The 25,197-nt window shown below is 42.2% G+C and overlaps 2 protein-coding genes, 1 long non-coding RNA gene and 1 pseudogene across 3 annotated transcripts; 3 read left to right on the top strand and 1 right to left on the bottom strand.

Annotated features, from left to right (window-relative positions):
• Positions 1–1,826: 1,826 nt before the first annotated feature.
• LOC121718615 lies at positions 1,827–7,845 on the top strand. The gene is made up of 7 exons (XM_042103692.1): positions 1,827–1,884; positions 2,007–2,107; positions 2,835–3,045; positions 4,939–5,211; positions 5,712–6,038; positions 6,497–6,748; positions 7,123–7,845. The coding sequence occupies exons 3-7, from the start codon at positions 2,892–2,894 to the stop codon at positions 7,359–7,361; spliced, it is 1,245 nt and encodes a 414-aa protein (XP_041959626.1). The 5' UTR covers positions 1,827–1,884; positions 2,007–2,107; positions 2,835–2,891; the 3' UTR covers positions 7,362–7,845.
• On the bottom strand, positions 3,446–7,220 carry LOC121718690. The gene is made up of 3 exons (XR_006033988.1): positions 7,083–7,220; positions 4,886–5,070; positions 3,446–3,709 (listed from the first exon to the last, which is right to left on the bottom strand). It is a non-coding gene; the product is annotated as an uncharacterized LOC121718690 (long non-coding RNA).
• Positions 7,846–8,569: 724 nt separating the features above from the next.
• On the top strand, positions 8,570–21,511 carry cdc37 (cell division cycle 37 homolog (S. cerevisiae)). The gene is made up of 9 exons (XM_042103696.1): positions 8,570–9,246; positions 11,665–11,763; positions 14,922–15,104; positions 16,727–16,832; positions 17,359–17,474; positions 17,967–18,089; positions 18,683–18,865; positions 19,668–19,739; positions 19,882–21,511. Exons 1-9 carry the CDS (start codon positions 9,139–9,141, stop codon positions 20,041–20,043), a joined length of 1,152 nt encoding a protein of 383 aa, XP_041959630.1. The 5' UTR covers positions 8,570–9,138; the 3' UTR covers positions 20,044–21,511.
• A 914-nt stretch (positions 21,512–22,425) lies between these two features.
• Positions 22,426–25,197, top strand: part of LOC121717996 — a 31,098-nt pseudogene continuing 28,326 nt past the window's right edge.

The following is a 25,197-nucleotide window of genomic DNA, read 5'->3' as shown; positions in this document are numbered from 1 at the left end:
ATTTTTTTTTGACTAAACCTAGTCTAAAAAATTTGACTAAACCTTTTGCAGACCAGTTATAAGAGGCATGCTAACACATGATTGTCCAGTAGAGGGCTGTAGAGCGACTTGGAGGGCATGGCTATACCAAGAGAAGGAAGAGTGATTTCCACTCTGTATTTTTAGTAGTTTCTCTTGAGTGAGATTTGAACTCCTGCAAGTCTGAATTATGTGAACTCCTGCAGGCTGACACGCTTGTGTCACGACTTGTAAGGCCAGGGGTGTAAATTTAGGACCCAAATGCAGACACAGAGATGGGAGCTGGATAGAAGGTTTAGAACTGTAATAGTAAGCAGCAGTACAAGGCAGTAGGCAAATCTTAGCAGTATAAGGCGAATAAAATAATTAGTCATGGGTGTGTTTGGGGCATAATATCATTTAAAGTTTTAAACCAATAAGAATGACATCTGTCATTCCCTTCAATGGCGCAAAGAGCGACGTCAAAGAATGCATCAGTATTTTGACAGACACTCATTGGCAAAGTGAAACTAACTTCACCATGGTGTCAGTCAAAGACATGAAAAGTTATACGCAGTTAGTTACTTTCATTATTGACTGACAATGGGGTTAAAAGCAAACCCTATAGCAGCCTAAAAGTCAGGTTCAATAGCTAAGTAATGCAAATGTGTACTATATATACACCAATATTATAAAGTTTTGGTGAAAAATGTCTGGTGCGGTTCTTTTGATTAAGAGGACATTTAAGTGACCCTACACTACTGAGCAGTATATCTGTCTGATATTATACCTAATTGCAACACAGTGTACAGCAGCTCTTGCCTTATTGCGTACACCACCTTTCTAATGTCTAACCGTCCCCTATCTGACTTGCAATAGCAGCCTCAAGCACTGCTGGATGGCACCTAAAAAAAATAAAACAGCAGTTGCCATATATACAGTTTAGATTTATAATCTCACATTGGAATTACTCCTTGTCATGAGGCATTGGTATCCAGGCTGTTTGTCCTGATTTGGAATGATTAGGCCAATACTGCTGCCAAAAGTCTTATATGAAGAGATTTGTGACCAAAGCCAGTGTAAACATAAAGGGTTAACTTTGTTCCTGCCAGGGGGATATCTAGACATCAATGCTTCCTAGAGGAAGGAAGGGCTGAGGGGGTGTGAACACACACACACACACACACACACACACACACACACACACACACACTAGAGTTTGCTCACTCACACACATACTGTGCACATACATAAACTTACAGTATGTTATTAGTTATATAGTATTTTGTCTGTGTAGTTTTATCACACCTTTTTAGAGTAAAAATGCAGTCAATAAAATGCTTCAGCCAAAACTAATAACATCTTAGGGAAAGTAAGCAAGTATTCTAGTGTCTTCTGTGTAAAGTACAGAGGAAGATTAAATAGCACTGCCTTTTTCCCCCATTTGTCATGATTTCCATCATGATCATTAATTTTTTAATAGCCGTTTACAGTTAACAACACAATATACATTTTCAGTTAGTATCTTTCATGACACTCAATGTCACTTTATAAGTAGCCTACAACATGACAAATACATTTCATAAAACACTGATACATAACCAAGTCACAATGAATATGCTAACTAATCGAAGAGATAGCTTTTTTTTTTTTAAGTATATTTTTGGGGGGTTTTGCCTTTGTTTTCGATAGGACAGTGAGAGACTGACAGGAAATGACTGGGATAGAGAACAGAGTGGGATTGGCCTGTTCTGGTAATATGAATAAAAAACTCCTCCACCCATAGTGTTGAGACTCATGTCCTGTATTGTATTCACAGTAGATCTACAGAGGAGGATCATATTGTGAGTGATCAGAGATGCAGTTCTCCGTAGGCCTATTTCTGAGGTAAATAAGGAGTGAAATTATAAATTGACAGGCAACATCAGGAAGCCTTTGAAGCTGGATTAGCAGAGGTGTTACATATCTGTTTTTCTTTTTTTTTTTTTGTTGGACCATGATCCTAGCAGCAGAGTTTTGAATTATTTGGAGGCGCTGAAGGAGCAGGGATGAAACTGCAATAGTCAATGAAAGACGTAACATAAGTGTTGACCAGGACTTCTGCACTGAGGTGAGTGAGGAGGAAAAAGATACTGTGAGAAACATTAATATGTGCAGTGAAGGACTATGTAATATAACACCAAGGCTATTAATATATAATATCATAGGCTAATATAACCTGAGTAATATGGTACTTCTGTCTGAGAAGGTAAAAGTGTTTTTGTGTCTTTGGAGCAAGCAACTACTTGTTCAGTCTCAGACTGTTTCATTTCAGGTAGTTTGTGCCATCATTGAGTGTCGTCAACATAGCTGTGATAGTGAAATGAAACACAGTCATGGGGAAGGATGTTGGATTCTAAAGAAATGATAAGTAGCCTTGAGTATTGAGGTTAAAGTGACCCTAAAAATGGTTTATAATCATGCTTCATGTAGCCAAAAGGAAACAAAAACATGGGTTTAACATATTAAACATAACATAACAACCAATGAGAGATATGTAATAATAGCATGTTTTCTTGGTTAACTGATTAGGACAATAATTAACAAATGAGGACATACTGTAAGTCTATGGCAAAAGGTACCTAGAGTAACTGATACAACTTCATCCACGTGTACTGGATTAGAATCCTGGACAGCACAATTTAATATTTGTAATAGGCTAATGCTGAGTTGCCAACATTCAACACTGGCTTGGCACAAAATAGACAAAGATTGTGGAGTAATTCGGGAGGAGAAAGGTACAGGCATGGTATGCACTGCAGTCACTGGAATTTGCTATTTTTTTTACATTACGGCAGAGCAGGGAAGAGAAAGCACAGCAGGCCATAACTCACTGTTCAACAACACAAGTAGGTATGTCAGTACCAGGCTCTGGGGCCGACCCACTCACAACCAACCAGCCTGCTGTCTGTCGAGGAGCTGAGTTCAGCATGGATCAGATGGACTACTCTCTAAGACCAGGAGTTTTCTGGACACTGCTTCTGATTTTATTCAACTCGACACCATCAAGTAAGGAAGGCTTGATTCGTTTGAAAGGAAATGTATTTATTTTTTATTTTAGCAGTTGTTTCTCTAGTGGCCTCTTTTTTCTTTCTTTCTCTCTCTCTTTCTTTCTTTCTTTTACACTCTCACAGATTTGAAGTCAACAGATGTGATTATTTTGGGTGCGTGCGTTTAGGTTATGGTTAGGTTAGGTTGAATGGAGGGTTCTAAAAATGAGAATGGATCCAATCCTCATAATCCCTTAAAAACCGGCAATGATTTTACACCATAACAACTTACTTTTTTTAAGTTCAAGGGTCCAGGGCACAAGAGAGTCATTCCATTGGCATGGGGGAGTTGCTCTGTAGATGTATGTTTGGGAGGAGTCCGTTTCACTCCCTCCAGGAAACACGCAAGGCCAAAGTTCTTCAATTACTGATGGGTTTATTTTGTTTCTTTAATTCATCTTTAGTCCACCGTCAAACTGTTTAAAAGCAAAAACACAATAAATAGACAATTCAATCACACAATGAAAAGAGCAGATAAATCAAATAAATTAAGCATCTTAAATACACAAACATACCTCGCTGGCTGCATACAAACTGACCGCGAGTCGGCATCTCAAGTCTATCACTCAGAGTGACAACAATACATGTGTCCGAGTGAACCCTAACCCACATGACGTCACTTCCTATTAATCAATCATAATTAATAAGTAAGAAATAAGTAAGACACAGAATGCAATTCATATGATGAAAATGTAAAACAAACATGTATCAAAGAGAAAAGGTCTGCTTAAACAGATAAATGTGAGCTTAAACCAGTGGTCACCAAACTACGGCCCGCCACTTCATTTTGGGTGGCCCCCCAAAACATGTCTGTGGTATGTAGCATCCGGCCCGCACGGGAGTACGACATCGTCAAACTATAACCTCCGCAATTTCCCCGCGAGTCTTAACAGTACACATGTAATACTCTTTTTGTCCACTGGTGGTTGTTTTGGCGCTGTTTCGCGCTTGCCATCGAAAACGGAATGAAATGTACAGGCCTACCTGCAAACAATGTAAGAGGCCTATGCTGACTGCATCAGTGCTCAAAGTATTCTAAAAGTTTATCCATTAATTGTTAATAACTAACTAACGTCTATTCAAGTTATATTTCTGGGACTTTCTGGGATAATTATTTCTATTTTTTATTCACTCGTTCAAATGTTCATACAAAGAGTTCACAAAGTTCTCATAAGGTGAGTGAAAGTTAGAATGGTGGTAATTTCAGACCACTTCATAACATTCATAACATGTGCTGTGTATTCAAAGACACAGAGTTCAGAGTTCACACATTTTTAATAAAATATACTTTTGGGACTGCCTGCTAATACTTTTGGGAATGCAAAAGTATTTTTATTAGCAGGCCTATTATTTAATTTGAGCTACATTTTACACTGATATGGCATGATGGCAATATAAACACAGCTAACAATGGTATTAAATTGCAATAGCCTATGATTAAATGTAATGGAATATTCAACTAAGGTAGACTGCTGTTCACAGCACTAAGCTATTTATGGTTACTGATATACTCAGAGTTTCTGGCCCTCTCTTAGAGCCAGGCATAGTGAGCTGGCCCTCGGAAGAAAAAGTTTGGGGACCACTGGCTTAAACACTGACAGCTGATTCTTGAAGCATGAAACAATTAATATCTGCCTTGTCGCCAAAACAGTTATAACTGTAAACACTTGTGTATAATGCCTTGCCGATGACATGCCAATGTTGCATGTGACATGGATGGAAGTGGTCTATTTTCTCTAGCACAATTTCCCCATTGGGCTACATGGCAATTGAACAACGACATGAAACTGAAACTGCACCATCATAGTCCCTCTTTCTGTGTCCGCATCCAAGTCTTTTGTTTTGGGGCCAGACCAGGAGTGCATCGCAGGGAAGCCCATCGTGGACCCCCCCGGTCTGGTGGTGAAGTACGGAGACCCAGCCACAGCAACCTGTCGTACACCTTACGACGTGGACGTCATAGGCTGGAATGCAACAGTGGGAGCTGCAAGTGAAGAGAACACACAGCAGCTGGTCTGGACCGTGCCCAGCGTGACTGACTGGTCACTGGGCAGAGGCATAACATGTGTCACCAGTTCAATGGAACATGGGCAATGCCAGACCCATCTCCCTATCACCATTTACAGTGAGTAAATTCACAAACACACTTGTGATGGCTTGACATTCAGTGTTATTCACTATTTAGACACTATTCATAAACCTTTTATAAGTGTATCTTTATTGTAAAGTGGCACCTCACATTAGTAAGGGTCATCCACACTGCTGATATGACACGATAAACCATAAAGACCACTCTAACCATAACAATATGTAATATGAACGTCAACGCTGACCAACGATAAGGAAAAGCCTCTAAAAGCAATAAAAAGAATAATGTAATGGTTAGCAGCCTCTGTTTATAAGATCAGACTGGTTTCTCTGCATAACCCAACATGCAACTTTGTGACGTTAAGAGGCCTGTGGTAACATTGATGTGGAGGCCAGGGTGCCAGACTTTGATATCTGTGTGTGTGTGTGTGTGTGTGTGTGTATGTGTGTGTGCGTGTGTGTGCGCGTGCGTACGTGTCTGTATGGGTGTGTGTGTGTGTGTGTATGTGTTTGTGTGTATGTGTGTGTTTTCCACAGAAATTCCTGAGCGTGTGACCCTTGTCTTGTTATACCCCCCTGTGCCACTGATTGAGGGGAGGGTCTACACCCTCTACTGTATGGTCCGCAACGTCGCCCCTCTCGCTAACCTCACCGTGAGGTGGTTCGGAGGAGACAAAGAATGGGCGAACGCGGACATCATTTCGGTGGAGGGTGAAGAGGTCGCCATGGTGAAGTTTCGCCTACTTATCACAGCTTCCAGTGAGGACCACAGAGCCTCCTACAGTTGTGCTGCCCAACTGGATCTGAACACAGCTGAGCCCATTCCTGACACCAGATCGAATAGTGTCCTACTGGAAGTATTGTGTAGGACATTCGCAATATAAATGCGTACATTTCAGTTTGTTGTTTTATTACCAAACTGTCCTAATTCTGGTGGAAGATTTGAAAGTATTGTGTGGGTCTTTCAAAATAAAGCCTACAACTAATGTACACAATTGAACTGACCATTCTATCAAATCATACGGATGTTTTATAAGTATTTATAAATATACATAGAACATCTGACAGCAGTTGACTATGATAAATCAACCAATTTAATTTTGTTGCATTTTATTGACAATATAGTTCATGTAACTCCCTTTACCCAGGGCAGGCCTCTTGATCCTCACAGTCAATTTTCTTTCGCCATTTTCTAGCGTTCTGTATTGATTGATTGATGCTGCATTAATTTCTACCTGAATGTTATTCCTCATTTTTATAAGTCGCTGTGGATAAAAGCTAAATGAATAAATGTTAATGTAAATGTTCTTCTGTGCTAACAGATAAACCCAGGGTGGTTAACGCCAGTATGGATGTGTCCCTCAAACCAGAGAGTAGGCTGGACCTGATTTGTGAGGGTGAAGGCAACCCTAGCCCCTCGTATCTATGGAAACACAATAGGGCAGTTTTGGCCAGTGAGAACAAAACAACTCTCTCGATCGAGTCCGTCAGCTGGACCCACGCTGGAGTTTATGAGTGCATCATCACTAACACTCAAGGAGACGTTACTGTCAGCATTAAGGTCGATGTTGAAGGTGAGAGAAATCTTCTGAGCTCTTCTGTTGTTTAGATTACTGTATATCACTTATTAATCATTTATCATTATCACCATAGATGTGCCAGCTTCAACATTTTGAATAGATAAATAGTCTTTAGTCTTCAATGTCCTTAAGGGGATGATCATTTTCACAGATCATTCCATGTGGGTACAGCACTACATAAAACACCAGTGTCACACATGGCAACACATATAGCATGTGACACATAACATGTAACATATATCCCACACACCCATATGTCCCACACACCCCTACATACATAATGAATATTTGATAATGACTCAGTTGATAGGTTAAAGGGCTGGTTTACCTCGATTGACATGTTCTACTCCCTCTCTCTCCCTCGTCAGTGCCTTCTTTGACAGTCACTGGAGTCTTAGTGTGGATAGCAGGGATAGTAGCTGCGCTGGGCGTGGGAGTGGGCGTGGGCGCTGCCATTGTCGAGTACCGGAGGACCAAGAGGGGCCACTACCAGCTGAGGAAGCACAGGGCCAGAAGCAAAGCTGTAGAGGCAACAGCACTGCAAGAGACAGCAGCTGTGGCTCATCATCAGGAGAAAGAGAAAGACTACAGACCCACCTGGCTCTGAATACAAGAGAAAATCACTGGGTTTTGATTTTGTCTGTTTTGGGGGTTTTTTTTTGTCTGTTTGTCTGTTCATGTTTTAGCACTTTGAGTTGTATGTTTGATGAAATCTTTTCATTTACAGTGTGACAGGATGGTACAAGGATATGATATGATGGGATGGAAAGGAAATTTAGCAGCAAGAAGGAGGAATAAGCAAAAGACAGAGAGAAACAGAGAGAGAGAGAGACAGAGAAAGAAAGAGAAGACTCACTCCTTCATGTATAGCCTGTATTTAGGCCTACAAATAAAGAACAAAATGGTCATTAGTATGCTGCAACTGAAATCCAGCTTCCTAGCCATGAAAGAAGGGAAATGCACATATTCTGTTTGTTAATATGAGTCGTTGTGCTTTCCTTAATGGCTATGAGAATTAAAAAATATTTGTTTTTATTATTCATTTCTAACCAACATTTCACTTTGGAACATCTCAACGAGAATGAAAACACAATACAAAATATATATATATCAAATAAATGTGAGATAGCCTAAAGTCTTTTCCAAGATTATGGTAATAAGGTTACAGACGGTGGATAGAAGCTTTTCCAGGCAGTGTCTCACAGCACACAGAAGAGATTATTGGGACTGGGGTCTCTGGTGATTTTTCTTGGCTCTGTAGGTTAGGAGGCTACTCACATCTTCTTATAGCCTGAAGGTTTGAAAGTAGCCTTCCCTGGACAGTGGTCCACGTTCAACTGACCTCACCCTCTGCAGGGCTTACAAACACATGTAAAAGCGTCTTACAAGTCATTGTGCCAGGGTCTTGGATTTGTAACAATAATCAAGGAGTAGGCTAGTAAAAGTAACCTAGTATTGGCTAATAATGTGCAGCCTATGTTTTGTTTCTTCATGACAATGCATGGGCTTAGGGCTGAGCTACACCAGGCGCGTAACTGAAGCGTTCCGTTCACGTTGCGTCTGCTGCAACATTAGCTTCTATTATAATCAATGGAAGTAGCTACGCCAGACGTGACAGTGGGGCGTACGTTCGAAAAAAATAGACCATTCATCTAAAATGGATTTTACGCGTCGCGAACGGAATGCTTCAGTTACGCGCCTGGTGTGCAATTTTTTGTTGTTGTTCACATATAGGCTACAGTCCAACCCAGAATTTAATTATTTTATTCTGTTTGCCTATTGGTCTAGTCTATCTGTTTTTGATATTTGTTTGTTTGCTTGTTGAGGAGAAAAAATGTTTCTGGCCTAGGCCTACTCATTAGTATGGTAAAGCAGGGACTAAACTTTAGTAGGCTAGCTAGCAGGTCTTTTGTCGACATCTTGTGGCAGCATTAATTGCCAAACGATAGATAGTCCCTCTTCTTTGTTAAACACTTGCCTCTTTTAGGGTGAAACACAACTCGAATTGTATTATAATCTTATCTCTTTGACTTTCATAAAATATTTTATATATAGGCCTACCGTAACATACTTAGCCTACTTTCTTTGATCTGGTAAATATCTGGGGAGTGGAGTGGCATGACTGCTGCTGCTGCCAGTGCAGAAGAGGCGCAGGATTATTACGTCTTCAAACGGAAGCAAAGGAGATTTCCAGAAAAGACTTGTGGAGCCCAGAAACGTCGGTTGTAGTTTCTCGCATTGGCGTGGCTTCTTAGTTTCCTTTCCATAGCCTTACACAACGATTACAAAGGACATAGTGTATTTTACCATTTGTACCGTGCTTTCCGAGTTTGAAGCGTCTGGGCTCGTTGTAGCACGCATAACTGCAAGTTAAGACCATCAGTATGACGACCATTGACTACAGCGTGTGGGACCATATCGAGGTGTCAGACGATGAAGACGACACACACCCTAACATCGATACGCCTAGTCTTTTCAGATGGCGACATCAGGTTATTCAAACTTATACTTGTTTTCGTCTGTCTAACACATTCTTCTCAGCCGAGTTAATGCAAGGAGCAGCATGGTATTGTGGTCAAATTTCGCTGCTGCCAAGTTAGCAAAGTGTTGCTAACATTAGCTTGATAGCTAGCTAGCTACCTGGCTAATCAGTTCTAGTGTTTCCCACCTTGTTGATAAGTTGTCCTTGTTTGTTTGAATGATCACTTTTCCATATATAAGATGACTCCTTTTTAAGCAGGCACGTCAAAAGGTCAAATTTTTGTTTAGCACATTGAATCTCAACAATAATGTACACTAAGTTATGAGGCTAATGCACAAGGCTAGTTTGGTTCACTTCTATCATGTTTCCTCCTTGGCTAATGATAGAGTAACTGCTATCTCATAAAGAATGCGTGTAGGATTCATTAGGTGATGACAAAGTAGGTTATGTCTCCGTAGCAGATGTGGCGAAGTTGATTAGCTCGACTAGTTCGTCCGTGACATGGCCTTTTTTGTTGGCTAGAGTCAGCAACATTAAATATGCGTCTTTTTAACATCAGTTTATGTTTTCACTTCAACGTCGTGAGCATTGCAGAGGACGTGAACAGCATGACTGGTGACGCCTGCATTATTGACGATTGATGGATGCCAACTATAGATCATCACAGAGTGGCCAAGGATGAGAGGACCTTAACGTTAATGTTGCTGATATTGACATGGACCTTTGCCAGTGACATATTGCTTGTACAAAGGCTTGTATACACTTGTATGGCCAGACTGTAAAGTAGGCTTGCCTGACAGAGGCGAAACATTGCACACTCACTTGTTAGATTGTAGTGCAGAAGTGTGTGTGCGTGTGCGTGCGCGCGTGAGAGAGAGAGAGAGAGAGAGAGAATGTGTTGGCACGCCATCCCCTTGCTTGTTTCATAGATGTGGCTCAACTTGGTGCAGTGTTTTCAGCTGACTGACTGACCTTGCAGGGCAGGACAGGAGAGGAAAGTGGTGGGTTATTTGGCTAGCTGCACACAGTGAATTAGAGGACCGTGTGTTGTATTTCATGTGACTTTGTGTGTTATGCGTTATGTACTGTTTGAATGTTGTTGTTTTATTTTGTAATGAACACAATAAAGCACATCCTTAACAGCTACTAGTCTGTATAGCAAGAGAGTATTGAATCTAGAATCTTTGAAGGTTTCCTTTGACTCTGTTGTATGAGAAAATGTACCAAAAGTATCCAATCAAAACTAGAGCATGAAGTCCTTCAGAATTTTTCTTGCTGTGTTTCAGTGGTCCAAATGGCTGTGTCAGTGGTCCAAATTGTCCAATTGTGTTTCAACGATGTAAAATGTTTATATCTTCTATCAATATTCTTCAGCATCTTCTACCAGTTTAGCCCCCCACCCCTTTGCTTTAAAGTGAATTTGAGCGTGACTTCCTCAGAGCTTACATTTCACTGCAGGTATTGCGCAAAATTTGTTCAAGTCCCGCAACTCTAGCCATCATAATGCGAGAAATTCCCGCATACACTTTTACAGCCTGTCTGATGACGTTAATATAATCATGAAGTGGCGTGAATGCGGTGCTATTGACCGGACGGAACAACTACCGAGTTGAATTGAACATATACTCATGCAGACGCAGACACACACACACACACACACGGAGAGAGAGAGAGAGAGAACCACTTTGCGCTTACGCAAATAGGCTACGCAACCATGGCAAACTTTTACATCTGGAAAGAGCTCCTTGGTAACTATCCTGCTAGCTCAGGTCACGGCACTTGATCCCAGAAAGTTGTCTTCAACTTGTTAGTTTTTTAAACATTAATTTTATCTAATGACATAGAAAACATAATGAATTGCGTCCACATATCATTATGCACTATGCATAACTTTTATTCACTAGCGACTAGCCTAAAACCTTCAGGCTGAAGGGAGGCTAATTACTCTCACGTATTTTCTTAGAGTGACAGGCACTCAATTACACCAACTCATCACCAATGTGCACTCAATTAGACCTACACACCACATTAAAGATAAACATCAATATGAAGCATTCAAATTGCTAAATATGTTTAGCTACTAGTAATTACTATTAAAATGCTATACATTAAAAAATACATTATTAACTAAATTCAATCTATATGAATTTAAAAATATCTGAAATAGAAACATATCACATAAGCCATCATTTTCAGTGTGTGTTTGTGTGTGTGTGGAGAGTCAAGCAGAATCTAGGATGTCCACTGTTGTGAATGATCCCACTACAGTATATATTACTGATGACGTCAGGGTGGTGGGGCCCCCAAAACCAAACACTTTTAAAAAAAAGTATCGCAATTGCGTGTCGAAATTGTGTAAATCCCCCCTACATGAATAACCTAAGGGCTTACTGCTTCCTGTTGTGTGTCATCTTCCTGTCTCTTGCAGGCGCGTGTGGAGCGGATGGAGGCCTTTCAGAAGAAGGGCGAGGAGCTGGAGAAGGTGCTGACCGACAGCAAGAAGAAGCTAGCGGACGCCCAGAAAAAGGTGAAGCCATGATGCCTGCTAACCAGTACACACACACACACACACACACACACACACACACAGCCATACCCATACATAGCTGGAGAAGGCCCTGGCTGTTAACCAGTACACACACACACACTGGCAGCCAGCTAGGATTCACCACAATATCACACTGTTTGATCTAAACAGGGTTTAGCTTCAAAGCACAAAAATCGAACGTCAGTATAGAAACTTAATCTTGTATCAGCGCTATTAAATGTTATTATATGTGTTATTAAAATTAGACTCCTTGATTATAATCCCTTGACAATTTATGCTCAAAACAATCCCAAGCTCTGTACGAAAAACAAAGAGAGGCTGGGGTGGAGCGGTACTCAGTAGCTCATGTCAATCAACAGAATCCCCTAAGTTGCCTGTATAGCCCTGTTCACCTAGAGAGCTCTGGACCTTTTGTGACCTCATGACCAGGGTAGGAATTTCATGGCGGCCACGACGTCGTTGCCTCTTGCGTTGGCCGTGAGGCACCTTTGAAAATCAGAGGTTTACAGACCACGGTGGCCTTGGTGCCCCCTTCTTTCAATATTCTGCTTTGCGTCCTACTAATAGCGATTTTTATTTAGCCTGTGGTCTGTCAAAATAATCTTAGCATTCACAGCGCAAATTAATTTAGTCTTTCACGCAGTGGAGAAAGTGACAGCGCAAGAAAGAAAGTGCGTCCAAATTCACCCATTCATCTCAGTTGAACTACTCGCGAAGTAGCCTATTCATTACACAGACATCACAAGTATCACATGAAAGAGCTTTTTCTCAGCTTTTAAACGATGTTACCCGATAATTGCTGAGTTGAACGGTTCGCGAGAAAAGTAAATAATATAATTCAATTTAATCATACATTCTACTGAAGGTTTTGCGTCCCATGATCTCCCAACCCATTCATCTCGGTGGAATACTTCACAAACCCTTCTTTTAACACACGACAAACCATATATCAGAATAAACAGCAGACCTTACCGAACACAAAGGTGTAAAGCAGTCCCCTGTACAGTTAGCCGTTCCAGAGTAATCCAGTTTTGAATTTGCAGTAAATTTCGACATGCATGGATGTCTCCAAATTTGGGCTTTAAGTTTTACAATGTGTTTAAATTGTTCCACATGATTTCATAACGGGCCAAATACAAAATAAATGTTACAAATATCGCCTAGATATTGGTAAATCAGAGGACAGCTGACTGAGTTTGTGAAAGTAGCCTTAGCCTAATGATCACAAAATGCTAAGCATGCATCTAGGCTATTTGAGTTTCTTAAAGCTGAGCTGTGGTTAAATTGTTCAATACATGGTTTTATAACAGGCCAAATATAAAGTAAATGTTATATATAGCCTAGATATCTGTAAATATTAGATGATCAGATGATTTACAGTTCTATGTAATATGTCATGTTTCATGTTTTTGTAATGTTTCATACAGTGATGCAGGTCTACTGCAGTGAATAGGCTAAATAAAACTTTGATCATTTTTATAGCCTACTACTGTATAGTTGACTTTGGCCTTGGTGCCCTGACATGTGGCCTTTGTGCCCCCCACCAAATATGCCCAACTGAAGGCCAAGTGGCCTTGCCCCCAGAATGGTGAAATTCCAAGCCTGCTCATTAGGGATGCACGATATATCGGCGGCCGATATATTATTGGCCGTTAAGTGAAAATATTATTATCGGTCCGATAACAGAATTCTGACCGATAATTTGTGCCGATATTTTTTAAAGTCCTAATTTATTCCGTCTGGCTACACTGAGCTACTTGAGCTTGGTTGGCTATACTTTTTCCCCAGTATAATGTCAGCGGTGTGATTGTATTTCACCACTCTAACAAAATCTGTGGATATGCGTTCATTTGGGAATCTGTGCATCTCAAAATCCTCTCGTGAATGATCCGCCATTTAACCTTACCAGGGCGGAGCTCAGCCCTATCTAGAGTCGTCTTGTGCTGATGTGTTTGCACTTTACCGCGCTGGTCGGGGAAACAAATAAACAAACTCGTTAGTGGGACGAGTACATAAGTAGGCCTAGTTCTAAGTTGTGTTTTAGTATTATATTTGCATTACTTTAGCTTGGGTTTTGTATTATTACCTAGAAATATGCTAACCATTCCTGCTTCAGTTCCAAACAGGTCATTAAATGGTCATTAAAACAGGTTATTAAAACCTTCGGGGCTAACCCCTTTCATTTCTGCTGCAGCAGGTTGTGCGCAACAGAGTAGACGGACATAAGATACAGTCTGAGGAGTTGCAGCTTTATTCAATTACCCGCAGTTGAAACTAAACCTAAGTTTCTCTCACAAACTCTGATTTGGTCGCTATACTGTAGCTTATTCCCAGCTGAGCCGTTTATGAGTGTTTAGTCCTAAATGAAAACGATTCATACTCTCTAGCCACTCACTCGCAATTCACTGACGTCAGGTTCACTTAAATGAGCCACACATACTGTAGGGCTAGGCTACTGTTATGTTGACTGCTGTACTATTAAGGACTATTATGAGTTCTGTCCATCATTTGGTGGTAGGTAAAATAAATTACTGCAATAAAATTATGCTTATTAAATGCTTTCCCCAAATCACTTTTCACAATTTTTTTTCAAGAGTAATATTATCGGTTATCGTATTGGTATCGGCCACAACAAACCAATAAATATCGGTTATCGTTATCGGCCCTAAAATTCCATATCGGTGCATTTCTACTGCTCATGACCCTTCTTTCTCCTTCCTGAACTGTGTGGATGTGTGACTCCTTTAACCACTGCACTTGCAAGGAGTACCTGGTTTTGGCTAACATCTTTAGATGACAAAAGTGAAAAGATTCAATAGACTTTTTGTCAAATTTCTCTGTGCAGTCCTGTAGTCCCCTGACCTCTTGACTGTCTCTTTTCCAAAATACACCTCTGGGGGAAAAAGAGAGAGAAAGCAATTTAAACAAAAAACAATTTAATATTACTTATAGAGCCAACACATTATACATGTCTCATGGCGCTTTACAGAGTGTTAAACAATCAGAGAACAACATACACACAACAGACATACAGTACCTTTCTCCACTGCCAATATAATGGACATGCGGTATAAATATATAAATAAATATAAAGGACGCCTGACATGACATTGTGACCCCGTCCTCCATTCCACCAGGTGCGTGATCTGGAAGGCGCAGCCACAGACGAGGCAAAGGCGGAGCTGGTGAAGGCGCAGGCGGAGGAGAAGCAGGCGCGGAGGGAGGAGCGCGCCGCCGAGAAGAAGCTGGACGAGTACCACCGCGAGGAGAAGAAGCAGCCCTGGAACGTGGACACGCTCTGCAAGGAGGGCTTCAGCAAGGTGAGCCACACTGGAACGCGCGCGCGCACACACACACACACACACACACACACACACACACACTCGCATGCTCACGCTCACACACACACACACACACACACACACTCGCATGCTCACACACACACACTTGCTTGCACGCTCACGCTCACTCACTCACTCACTCCTATACTACTACCTGTCACACCAAAGGGATACATTTACCAGGGGAAAAGTAAATAACAACCATAAAAGCAACAAGGAAATAACAGTAACAGTGTTTCCCCTATAATTTTTTCCAGCGGTGCTGTTGATCGTAGGAAGACCCCCCCCAAAAAAAAAAAAATGAAAAAATGACTCCTTAAATGGTGACTTCTGGTGGATTTTGTGAAAGAAAGAAAAGAAAATTGAGTTACAAATTATGACATAACCATCAGCACAAGCATTTACAAAGCATGATTATTGCAGTACTTGAACAGGATTATTCATGTTTTTCTTTCAACTTTTTCATTTACATTATTAGTATTAGCCACTAGTAATAATTAGTATTAGCAACTGTACACTGTAGGCCACTGTACAAACTATTACTATTTAGAATATACAGTGCTGTGCATAAGTTAAGACATTTATATATAATAACATTTATTTATTTACGATACATGATTCATTAAAAAATAATTGATGTCCTATTATTTTTTAATTAAGGCATTAAGACAAAAGGCAAAATATGTTTTTTATTCCTCCCTTTAGCCAATTTCAGCATGGGTGTCTTAACTTCTGCACAGCACTGTATAAACTATATAGACTTCTCTTTCATGCCATTACACTGTATTGGTGCTGTGCAAGTTGAATTGAGTGCCTGTCACTTTAATGCCGTGACGGCCCGTGATGCTGGCTTGATTATCACGGTTTTAAGCTAACTTAGTAGCGTTGTTGTGCATGGTGCATAAGAATATGTGGATGAAATGAATTATGTTTCCCATGTCATTTGGTAAAATAAATGGTCAAAATTTTGAAGAAAATCTATCTTGGATTATAGCAGATAAGTGTCTTGTATCATCTCTATAATTTTGGTGAGCTCTACAGGAATTACAAACTATCTCCGATGTAAATGCTTGCGTATCCAATAGGCTAGCTAGACCTTAGTTACACAGCCTAGGTATGTTAGCAACACAGGGCTTGAAAGCATTGCCTGTATCACAAACAAAAACGAAACAATATGTGGAATTTATCTATTTAGGCTACTGAAGGTAGGGGCGAGCTATCTCGCTGGCGTGTTTAATTTGGTTCCCTGGTTAACATAATGTAGGCTACGTTTTTTTCCACAAAATTGCGTCTGCTAATAAACTTAAACATCAACACAAACAAGCGTGATCTCCTGTGGAATCCCTGACTGCGCCTTCAACGTTAGCCTACTATTATTTGTTGACATGAAACCTGAACGAACGGCAGCTGTTCCTGAAGTTCACTTGCGTCTATTTTTTTTTTTATATTAGGCAACTTTTTTTGCAGTGGCGCTTGAATTCCAGGAGCGGCGCTGTGCCGCTGATGAATACATTGTAGGGGAAACACTGAGTAACAACATAAACAAAATGCCTCGCTGTCTTTAACGTGATCCCTCCCTTTGATCCTCTCTCTCCTGTCAGAGTGTGCTGAACATCAAGCCCGAGAACCAGGAGGAGACGGAAGACGAGAAGGAGGAGAAGCATAAGACCTTCGTGGAGAAGCACGAGAAAGAGATCAAACACTTTGGTGAGTTGGGAAAGAGATCAAACACTTTGGTGAGTTGGGAAAGAGATCAAACACTTTGGTGAGTTGACAAACAGATCAAACACTTTGGTGAGTTGACAAACCGATAAAGGTACAGTAATTTATTAGCCGTGTAATTAATTACCACCACTCCTTGGCCAGGTAGAACAGTTAATTCGTGAAAGTGTACAGGGGGAACCAATACAACTTCGAGTGATTTTTGGAATAGAAACTGTACTTTGTGTGCATCCAGCTGTGTACAGTATGTCGCCTTGCCTTGTGATGAAATACAATGTCCTCTGCCAGTGTAGAAGATCTAAAGCCCTGTACTTGTGTATTATATACCATTAGTGCATATTCTGTTCCATTAGCATACCATAAGTTAAAGTTATAACCAAAACAAATATATCTATAACTATATATATTATATATTTAGATTAGATATATTTGTTTTGGTTATAACTTAAACTGGTGGTTTATGGTACTAATATATTTTAAATGGAGTTATTTTCCCATACCTTTTCCCCAGGTATGATGCGGCGCTGGGACGACAGCCAGAAGTACCTGTCGGATAACCCCCACCTGGTGTGCGAGGAGACGGCCAACTACCTGGTGATCATGTGCATCGACCTGGAGGTGGAGGAGGTAAGGCTCACTCACACTCGATGGGGCCAACTGAGTAGGTGTAGTGATGTTTCACCCCTCTGTCTTTTCCTCAAGTGTGTGTTTGTGTGTGGCTCACTCACACTCAGTGTTGGCAACTGATGAATGGATGAATGCACATGTTTATTTTTTGGGTGCTTTGACTTTTGGGTGAACTTTCACCACAACGTCTTTTTATCAGGTGTCTGTTTGTCTCTCTGTCTGTCTGTCTGTGCTCTTTGTCTTTTCATACTGTATGTGTGTGTGTGTGTGTGTGGTGAGTTATCTCTCTGACTCACTGTCTTCATGCTTTTGTATGTGTGTGTGTGCACAAAAAAGTGTATGTCATTTTTTTATGTGTATGTGAGACCCGTCTTTTGACCTCTCTTGTAGTGCGTGTGTGTGTGTGTGTCCCGTCTCCGCATGTGTGTGTGTGTGTGTGTGTGTGTGTGTGTGTGTGTGTGTCGTCTCCTGACCTCTTCCTCTCCGTTACAGAAACACGCGCTGATGGAGCAGGTGGCCCACCAGACCATTGTCATGCAGTTCATTCTGGAGCTGGCCAAGAGCCTCAAGGTCGACCCCCGCGGCTGCTTCCGCCAGTTCTTCACCAAGATCAAGGTCAGCAAGGGCCCAGGAATACACACACACACACACACACACACACACACACACACACACACACACACACACACACACACACACACACAAACACACAAACACGTTCACACACACACACGTTCACACACAGACAGTCAGTCCATAAAAGTCTTCCTGTATTTATCCTAATGTAGCCTAAAAAAAACTACTCAGCTACTAATTAGACTTCACTGGAAACCTGTAGTGCGAAGTCCCATGGCGTGGGGCCAGTGACGAGGGGACGGAGGAAGCCTGTTGCTGTGGTTACTTAAGAACAAACATGAGACCTAAAGCAGATCTTGGCATATTTTTTCCTTTTTAATGGAATTGCCTTTGTGACAACATTGCACTAATGTCCCCTTTCAAGAGTTTCATTATCAGCATCATAGTTGGCCCCACAAGGCTTCCGTTTTAACATTCCATATGTTATCTTAATGCAGAGGAAGTAGATTGGGAACCAAATAGAACGTTTTACTTAAATTTACTTACGCCTGCCTCCTGTGTCGTAGCATCATCGGTGTGTTGGTTTAAATTGTGACGTAATTGTCTCTCTCTTTTTCTCTGTCTTTCTCCAGACTGCAGACCAGCAGTACCAGGATGCCTTCAACGATGAGCTGGAGTCGTTTAAGGAGCGTGTGCGCGGCCGGGCGAAGATCCGCATCGAGAAGGCCATGAAGGAGTACGAGGAGGAGGAGCGCCAGAAGAGGCTCGGCCCCGGGGGTCTGGACCCTGTGGAGGTCTACGAGTCCCTGCCCGAGGTGCGCTCACATACACACACACACACACACACACACACACACACACTTGCATACACACTTACACCCTCACAGGTACACTCACATATATACTGACTTAAATACACACTGGCATACACACACACACACACTCACTCAATTACACTCACGCAGTTACGTACCTGTACATACTTGCGCATTCATACACTTATGCGAGCACACACCCTCACAGTTACACTCACATACACACTGGCACACACACACTCACACAGTTACTCACATAGTTACTCACATACACACTGGCACACACACACACTCACACAGTTACTCACATACACACTGGCACACACACACCCTCACTTACACTCCACCAATAGTTATAGGACTCACCAAATAATCTTTTTAATCCTTGGGTCATTTCATTTCAAATAATTATCTAGCTACAACTTTGACACAACTTTGCCTATGTATTAAATGAAATATGTAAGGGATAATTTATTGCTGGTATATTACCGGAAAATAAGTCCCAGCAGGACGATCAGGATCCCGATGTGAAAGCCAATAAGCGATAAGTGAACCAACTACTCGCGGAAAGACATGAAAAACCCTTTTTCCTTGACGGTCTGTCATACAGAATTATCAGACTTCCGAACATTGGGAAGGCCCATTCAAGTGAATGGAGCATTCTACAGAATTATGAAGAGCTGTGTAATAAATACGTTTGAAAGTAGACACATTCACAAAGATCTGTGGTTCCTTTAGATCACAAAAGATTGACCTGAAATGATTGTCTTTGTTCATGGATGATGCCATATCCTCTCTACAGGGGATGCAGAAGTGCTTTGACGAGAAGGACATCTCGTTGTTGCAGGATGCTATCAGCAAAATGGACCCTACGGTTAGTGTGTGTGTGTGTGTGTGTGTGTGTGACAGAGTGTAATACAATGATTTCTATTCAGATTAGGTAACGTCAACTAGTAAGGCTGTCTAAGCAAAGAATTGTTCTAAATGTTCTAAATTGTTCTAAACGTCTCCCCCAGGAGGCCAAGTACCACATGAAGCGCTGCATCGACTCAGGGCTCTGGGTTCCCAACTCACGGACGGACGGCGACGACGATGACAAGGAGGACGATAAAGACGACGAGCCAAAGTATGAAGAAGTGAAGAGAGAAACAGCGGAAGAAGAAAAAGAAGAGAAATGACTTTGAGATCCAAAACTCCCCAACACACCCCGCCCTCCCCTTTCCCCCTCTCCATCCTGTCATGAACCTGTTTCTAGCCCTCTCCCAGCCCAAACCAAAACTACATTTCCCAGGGTGCTCTCTTTCTTCCCCCACACTTCCTCATCCTGCATTAAAACAACTGGTCATGGTTTCCAAATGTTCTTGGTGCAATTGGAGTACAGATACCATAGATAGCTTTTCATAACTGAGCTAGTGAAATGCTTAAATGGAAACCGGTGTGTTTGAAATGGTGTGGTGGTTATTAACCAAATCATTAGCTTCTGCTAACCACGGCTTAAGTGTTGCCAGCCTTAAGCTGATTCACACTTGCTGGACTTCACAATTGTCTAGTCTTACTACGGCTTTCAACTCTGCTCAGTGCAACGCAGTAGCGCAGACATTAACACATCAGGTAATACTCCTGTTAATGAACTGGTGGATAAAGAAAGAAGTTTTTTTTTTTTTAAAGTAGATCCTCCTGAGGCATCCTCCTGGGTGAGAGCCAGAACCTTCTACCCCAGTGTGGTTACGGCTGGCGGCGCTGATCCACAGTCTGGTTTTGGTGGTGCTGCTCACACCTGAGCTTCACCTGAGTGGGACCAGGCTCTGGTGTGGGCCAGACCCTATGGTAACATGCTGCGTGACCGCTGTGCTGCTGGGACTCATGGAGTGCTGTGGGGTTTTTTTTTTTTTCACTATGGCTAAAGCAGGATGAGTAAATGTGATTATCAGCTTTTGGAGATGTGCTCTCTCTCTCTTTCTCTGTCTTTCTCTATCTCTCTCTTTCTCTCCATCCCTTCTATTTGACCCATAATCCTGTTTGTCCTGCATGGCTGAAGCCACCCCCCCCCCACACACACACACACACACACACACACGCGCACACACATACATACTCTCCAAACCCTTCAGTTAACTCCACTGTCTACCCTTTTCTTAGATGCGCAATGCCATTTTAAGTTTATCCGTTTTGTTTTGTGTTTTTGTTTTAGTTTTAATTTTTTTTTTTTTTGTATTACTCACTATATGATTGTCACTGTTGGTTAGACAGAAACTAGGTTAAGTTCCAAGGGGTACCTCTGGGCAATGATGGCAAGGCACAGGTGAAGGGTGACTGACCTGTCCAACATAGCGGTCGTGTTGGGGCCATAAAGTGACCGAGTAAGCAACGCTGGTGCGAATGTGGAGCCCTCACTCTCCCCCTACCACTCCCCTCTGTCATCATCATCATCATTGAGAGTCACACTCGGTCACGTCTTTTCACCGATTACTTTTTTTTTTCAGACCCCTCATGACTGACACCCGCCGCCCCTTCGTCACTCATTTTAGCACACACACACCCCACCCCCGACCCCTGTCCCCGACCCCCACATCAACGTTCAACCCCTACTCTTTTTACTAGGACTCGTGTGTTTGTGTCTCTTAGTAAAGGTTCTGCTGTATAAAACGAAGCTCTGGCCTTCCTGGTGGTTCTTTTGTGCTCAACATCAACTTGGAATGATACACACTGAAGTTTGCACCCTGGCCACAAGGTGGCAGTCTACCAACAAATCAGTTATTGATTACCGACAACATCCTAGTCAGATCCCATATCATTTGCTTTTCAGAACACCCTCATTCACTACAAAGCACACAAGCATTTTTATCGGGATCTTAACTAGTTGCTGGAGTGGCATGCTCTAAATACACTTGTTTGTGTATTGACCATGCTACATATTAACACTATACATAATAAATGAATTGACTGCCTAAGTAAGTGGGTATTCATGAGAGCATTATGTGGTAAATGAGTTCCAAACAGAGTGACCTCAGTCTGTGACCAGTTTCTTAATAAGAGCTAATTACAGTAAGACTGGTAGGCAGGTGTACAGCTCAGTCGACCTTTTAATTAACTCATAGGCTACATGTGGTTAGAAATGTTCTGTAAATGACCAGACATTGTGTTTAAACTACCGGTAGCAAGAACACAACATATCTACATGGAGGTGGTAGGTGACGCATAGGGCTGCGTTATTTGACCCTGCACAACAGTACTGTAAATTACCAAATGAAAAGTGGGTGTGAATGTCAACCCTCACATGTATGATATTTCCTTCATTTTGTCATATTTCAGAAAGCCCACCCTTCCTTAACACGGCTGGTCATACTGGCCAACGAAACATGTGAAGCTATTTCAGCATATGACCAATGTGTCGATGAGCAAAATGCGCAACTGCCTGTGGGATATCTCCCATAACGGCGCTTATATCAGAGGAGTAGCCTATGATGAGCGGTAGGCTACCCTCCAAGGCAGGCAGCGTTTTTGGGTTGGGATGCCGTATCAAACAAAATCTACCCCCTTCTCCTCCCCTCCCGCATGCGTGATGCACCACAATCGGCGCGCGCGTAGCCTATGTGTGTCTGCTGGTTAGTGGGTGGTGTATGCGCGCGGGGAGGCTGGCGAAGAGCAGTAGCGTATTGGGAGGAGGGCGCACCAGTCTCGCGGAGCAGCGGATATTCCCCAAGCCGTTGTGTGCTCTTTTCTATTTTTTTTTTCCTTCCGTACCGCCCTGACGGACTGTTCTCTGCAGAGAGAGAAAGAGGGGGGGGGACATAATCTGAACAATCTATCCATTGATATTGAGGGGATCAAGGTGAGTGTCAATGCGTGTGTGTGCGTGCGTGTGTATGTGTGTGTTTCACACCCCTGTCTGTGTGATTAGCCTACTGTCAGATCATCAATGTGACAGCCTACACGCTGTAACAGATGTGTAGCCTCGGTCGGCGCTGAACGTCTGTTGAATGTGTGTGTCTTTCGCGGTCATGTGTACAGAGTATCGAGCCTCCATGTACGTCGCATGTCATCGATGCCCTGTGTGTTTGTGTGTCGGGGTCCTTGCGGCTGTGCGAACATATTGGTGTCAGTATGTTAGGAATGGCGACTTGCTGTATTTTGACGCGTTACTGCGTTATAAAGCAATTACTTAATTGTCTCGCCAGTGAATGGCTTTCTCCCTCTCTCTTTGTGTGTTTCTTAGGCTATTCTTTTTTCGACGAAGGTGCATGTAAGCTTCACAGTGGGTGTGTTCTAACCTTTTGATTCTTAAATTGTTGACTGATCGGACACACTATTAGGCTATTCATCGTTGGTAAAAGATGACATCGGATTCAGATGCATTGCGAGTGAGTGGCCTATAACCAGGGGTCGCACTTATAGAATAGATTCAGGTGAGTAGTGTCGGTTGTAAGTGATTTGACCTGGATTTGCCTGTCATCAAACTCACTTATTCGATTGTGCACAGAAGCAGTATAGGCTACGGCCGAGGCTTGCCACGTTTTGCGTTGAGCCAGTCTGACTGTGGTGGTGGTTGATGCCTGTATAGCCTATGGAAGGGGTAGGCTACAGCAAACTCACATTGCTCACAGCTCATTTACTCAGGCCTAGGCTACTCCCCATTCTAGATAGGCTACATATTGAATAACAATGTTTTTTTTTGTTTTTTTATCAGTTACTCAATATGAATAAATAGGTTTTGTGAATGTGTGCAAATTTGGCAGAATGAAATTCAATGTGCTAGTAAATTAGTTGACTAATGGACACAAAAAGCTGCAGGTTCCCATCTGTGACAATTCTTTTTTGTTAATGAAAATGTCACCTGTAGAATAACCATTCACATTTTCCATCTGTGTCTAGGCTTCTCACCATTCCACCCTGAATCAACTGGTAGTCTGGATCATGGTGTCTTTGGCCAACTCCTCCGGATCAATCAACCAATCAAAGTCTGGATTACTGTGAGGTCTTCGCAACAAGGACTACATGACGGGATGGCAGCCTTTGCGTTCGGATATCGAATAACCAATCAGCAGTGGGATTACTAACCAAAGGGAAGCGGGAGCAATCAATCCAGGTCCAGGAGGGGGAAGACCTGACGTGTTCTTTTTCCCCGCCTCCCTCCGCTTGTGATTGGTGGACGTTTTGGCTGCCCAGGCTACCTGGGTGACAGAGGCAGATGGGGGTGAAGGTGTGAGCCGGCCTGACCCCGGTTTGACCCCGGTTTGACCCTGGCGCGACCCTGTTTGACCTGGCTCTCCACCTGCTCTGCTGTCTGGGTTCCGCTCCGGTTCGTTCCGGAGCTAAGAACCAGCCAATCAGGATGAAGAAGAGCCGCAGTGTGCTGACTGTGACTGGAGAAGAGGTAGAGCATGCACACACACACAGACAGGGGTGCAAGGTCCACACACACACACACACACACAAACACACACACACACACACACACCCACACACACCAAGGGTCCCATTCAGACCAAGGACCCTTCACTTTCATGAAAGTGCAGGACAGAGTTTTTAACGGCTATATAAAACTTCTGTGAAGGTCACAAAACAAAACACCCATTCATTATGTCACATTAGAGGCAGTAATGACTTTTTTTTTGTTCAGAAAGTAATTTCTAACTAAATCCTTATAGCCGTTACTGGGATTTGATACATGGACCATTGTGCTACCAGCGCCACGACCAGTGCAGACACCTTGTGTGTGGGATGGTCAATAGACCCTTTCACAACGTAGGGACTTACTGCAGAACCTGCAGTTCTTAGAACCCCTTTTTGAGGGCTTTATGCAGAACGTCACGAGGCTAAACCGGTCTAATCATAGAGTTTGGTTCCAAACAGTCTCATATATATATCCGCTTGTTAACCCATATCATAGACTGCATACATATATTGACAAAGACTGACGAAGGCCACAAGGCCGAAACATTTGTTACTTACCCCTGTTGCTACGTGAAAATAAATCAGCGAAAAAGAGAAAAAAAATGGAGTGTGACTGATCTTTGATTTCTGCATAGGTATAGTATACAGTAGGCTGTACCTAAAACAGTGCTTTCTGTGTGCACCACTGATTAAATTGGACACTCAAAAGAAAAAAGATGGTTGTAAATAGTTTTCTTCATATGCTTTTGTACAAAACAATATATAAACATCATATTAAAACCACATTTAAAAAGCAGGTCAACAGTATTACCAATGACTAATCTGCCAATTGCCGAATCACTTTCAGAAATCTCATAATCAATGTTACCGTTCGACAAGTGGATATGATTAGACCTGTTTTCCAGTTCAGCCTTGTCATGTTCGACATTAAGCCCTTC

Source organism: Alosa sapidissima, chromosome 9, assembly GCF_018492685.1.
Source record: "Alosa sapidissima isolate fAloSap1 chromosome 9, fAloSap1.pri, whole genome shotgun sequence".
Classification (NCBI taxonomy): domain Eukaryota; kingdom Metazoa; phylum Chordata; class Actinopteri; order Clupeiformes; family Clupeidae; genus Alosa; species Alosa sapidissima.
The sequence above is the reverse complement of the archived record's forward strand: the minus strand, read 5'-3'. Positions and strand labels throughout refer to the sequence as shown.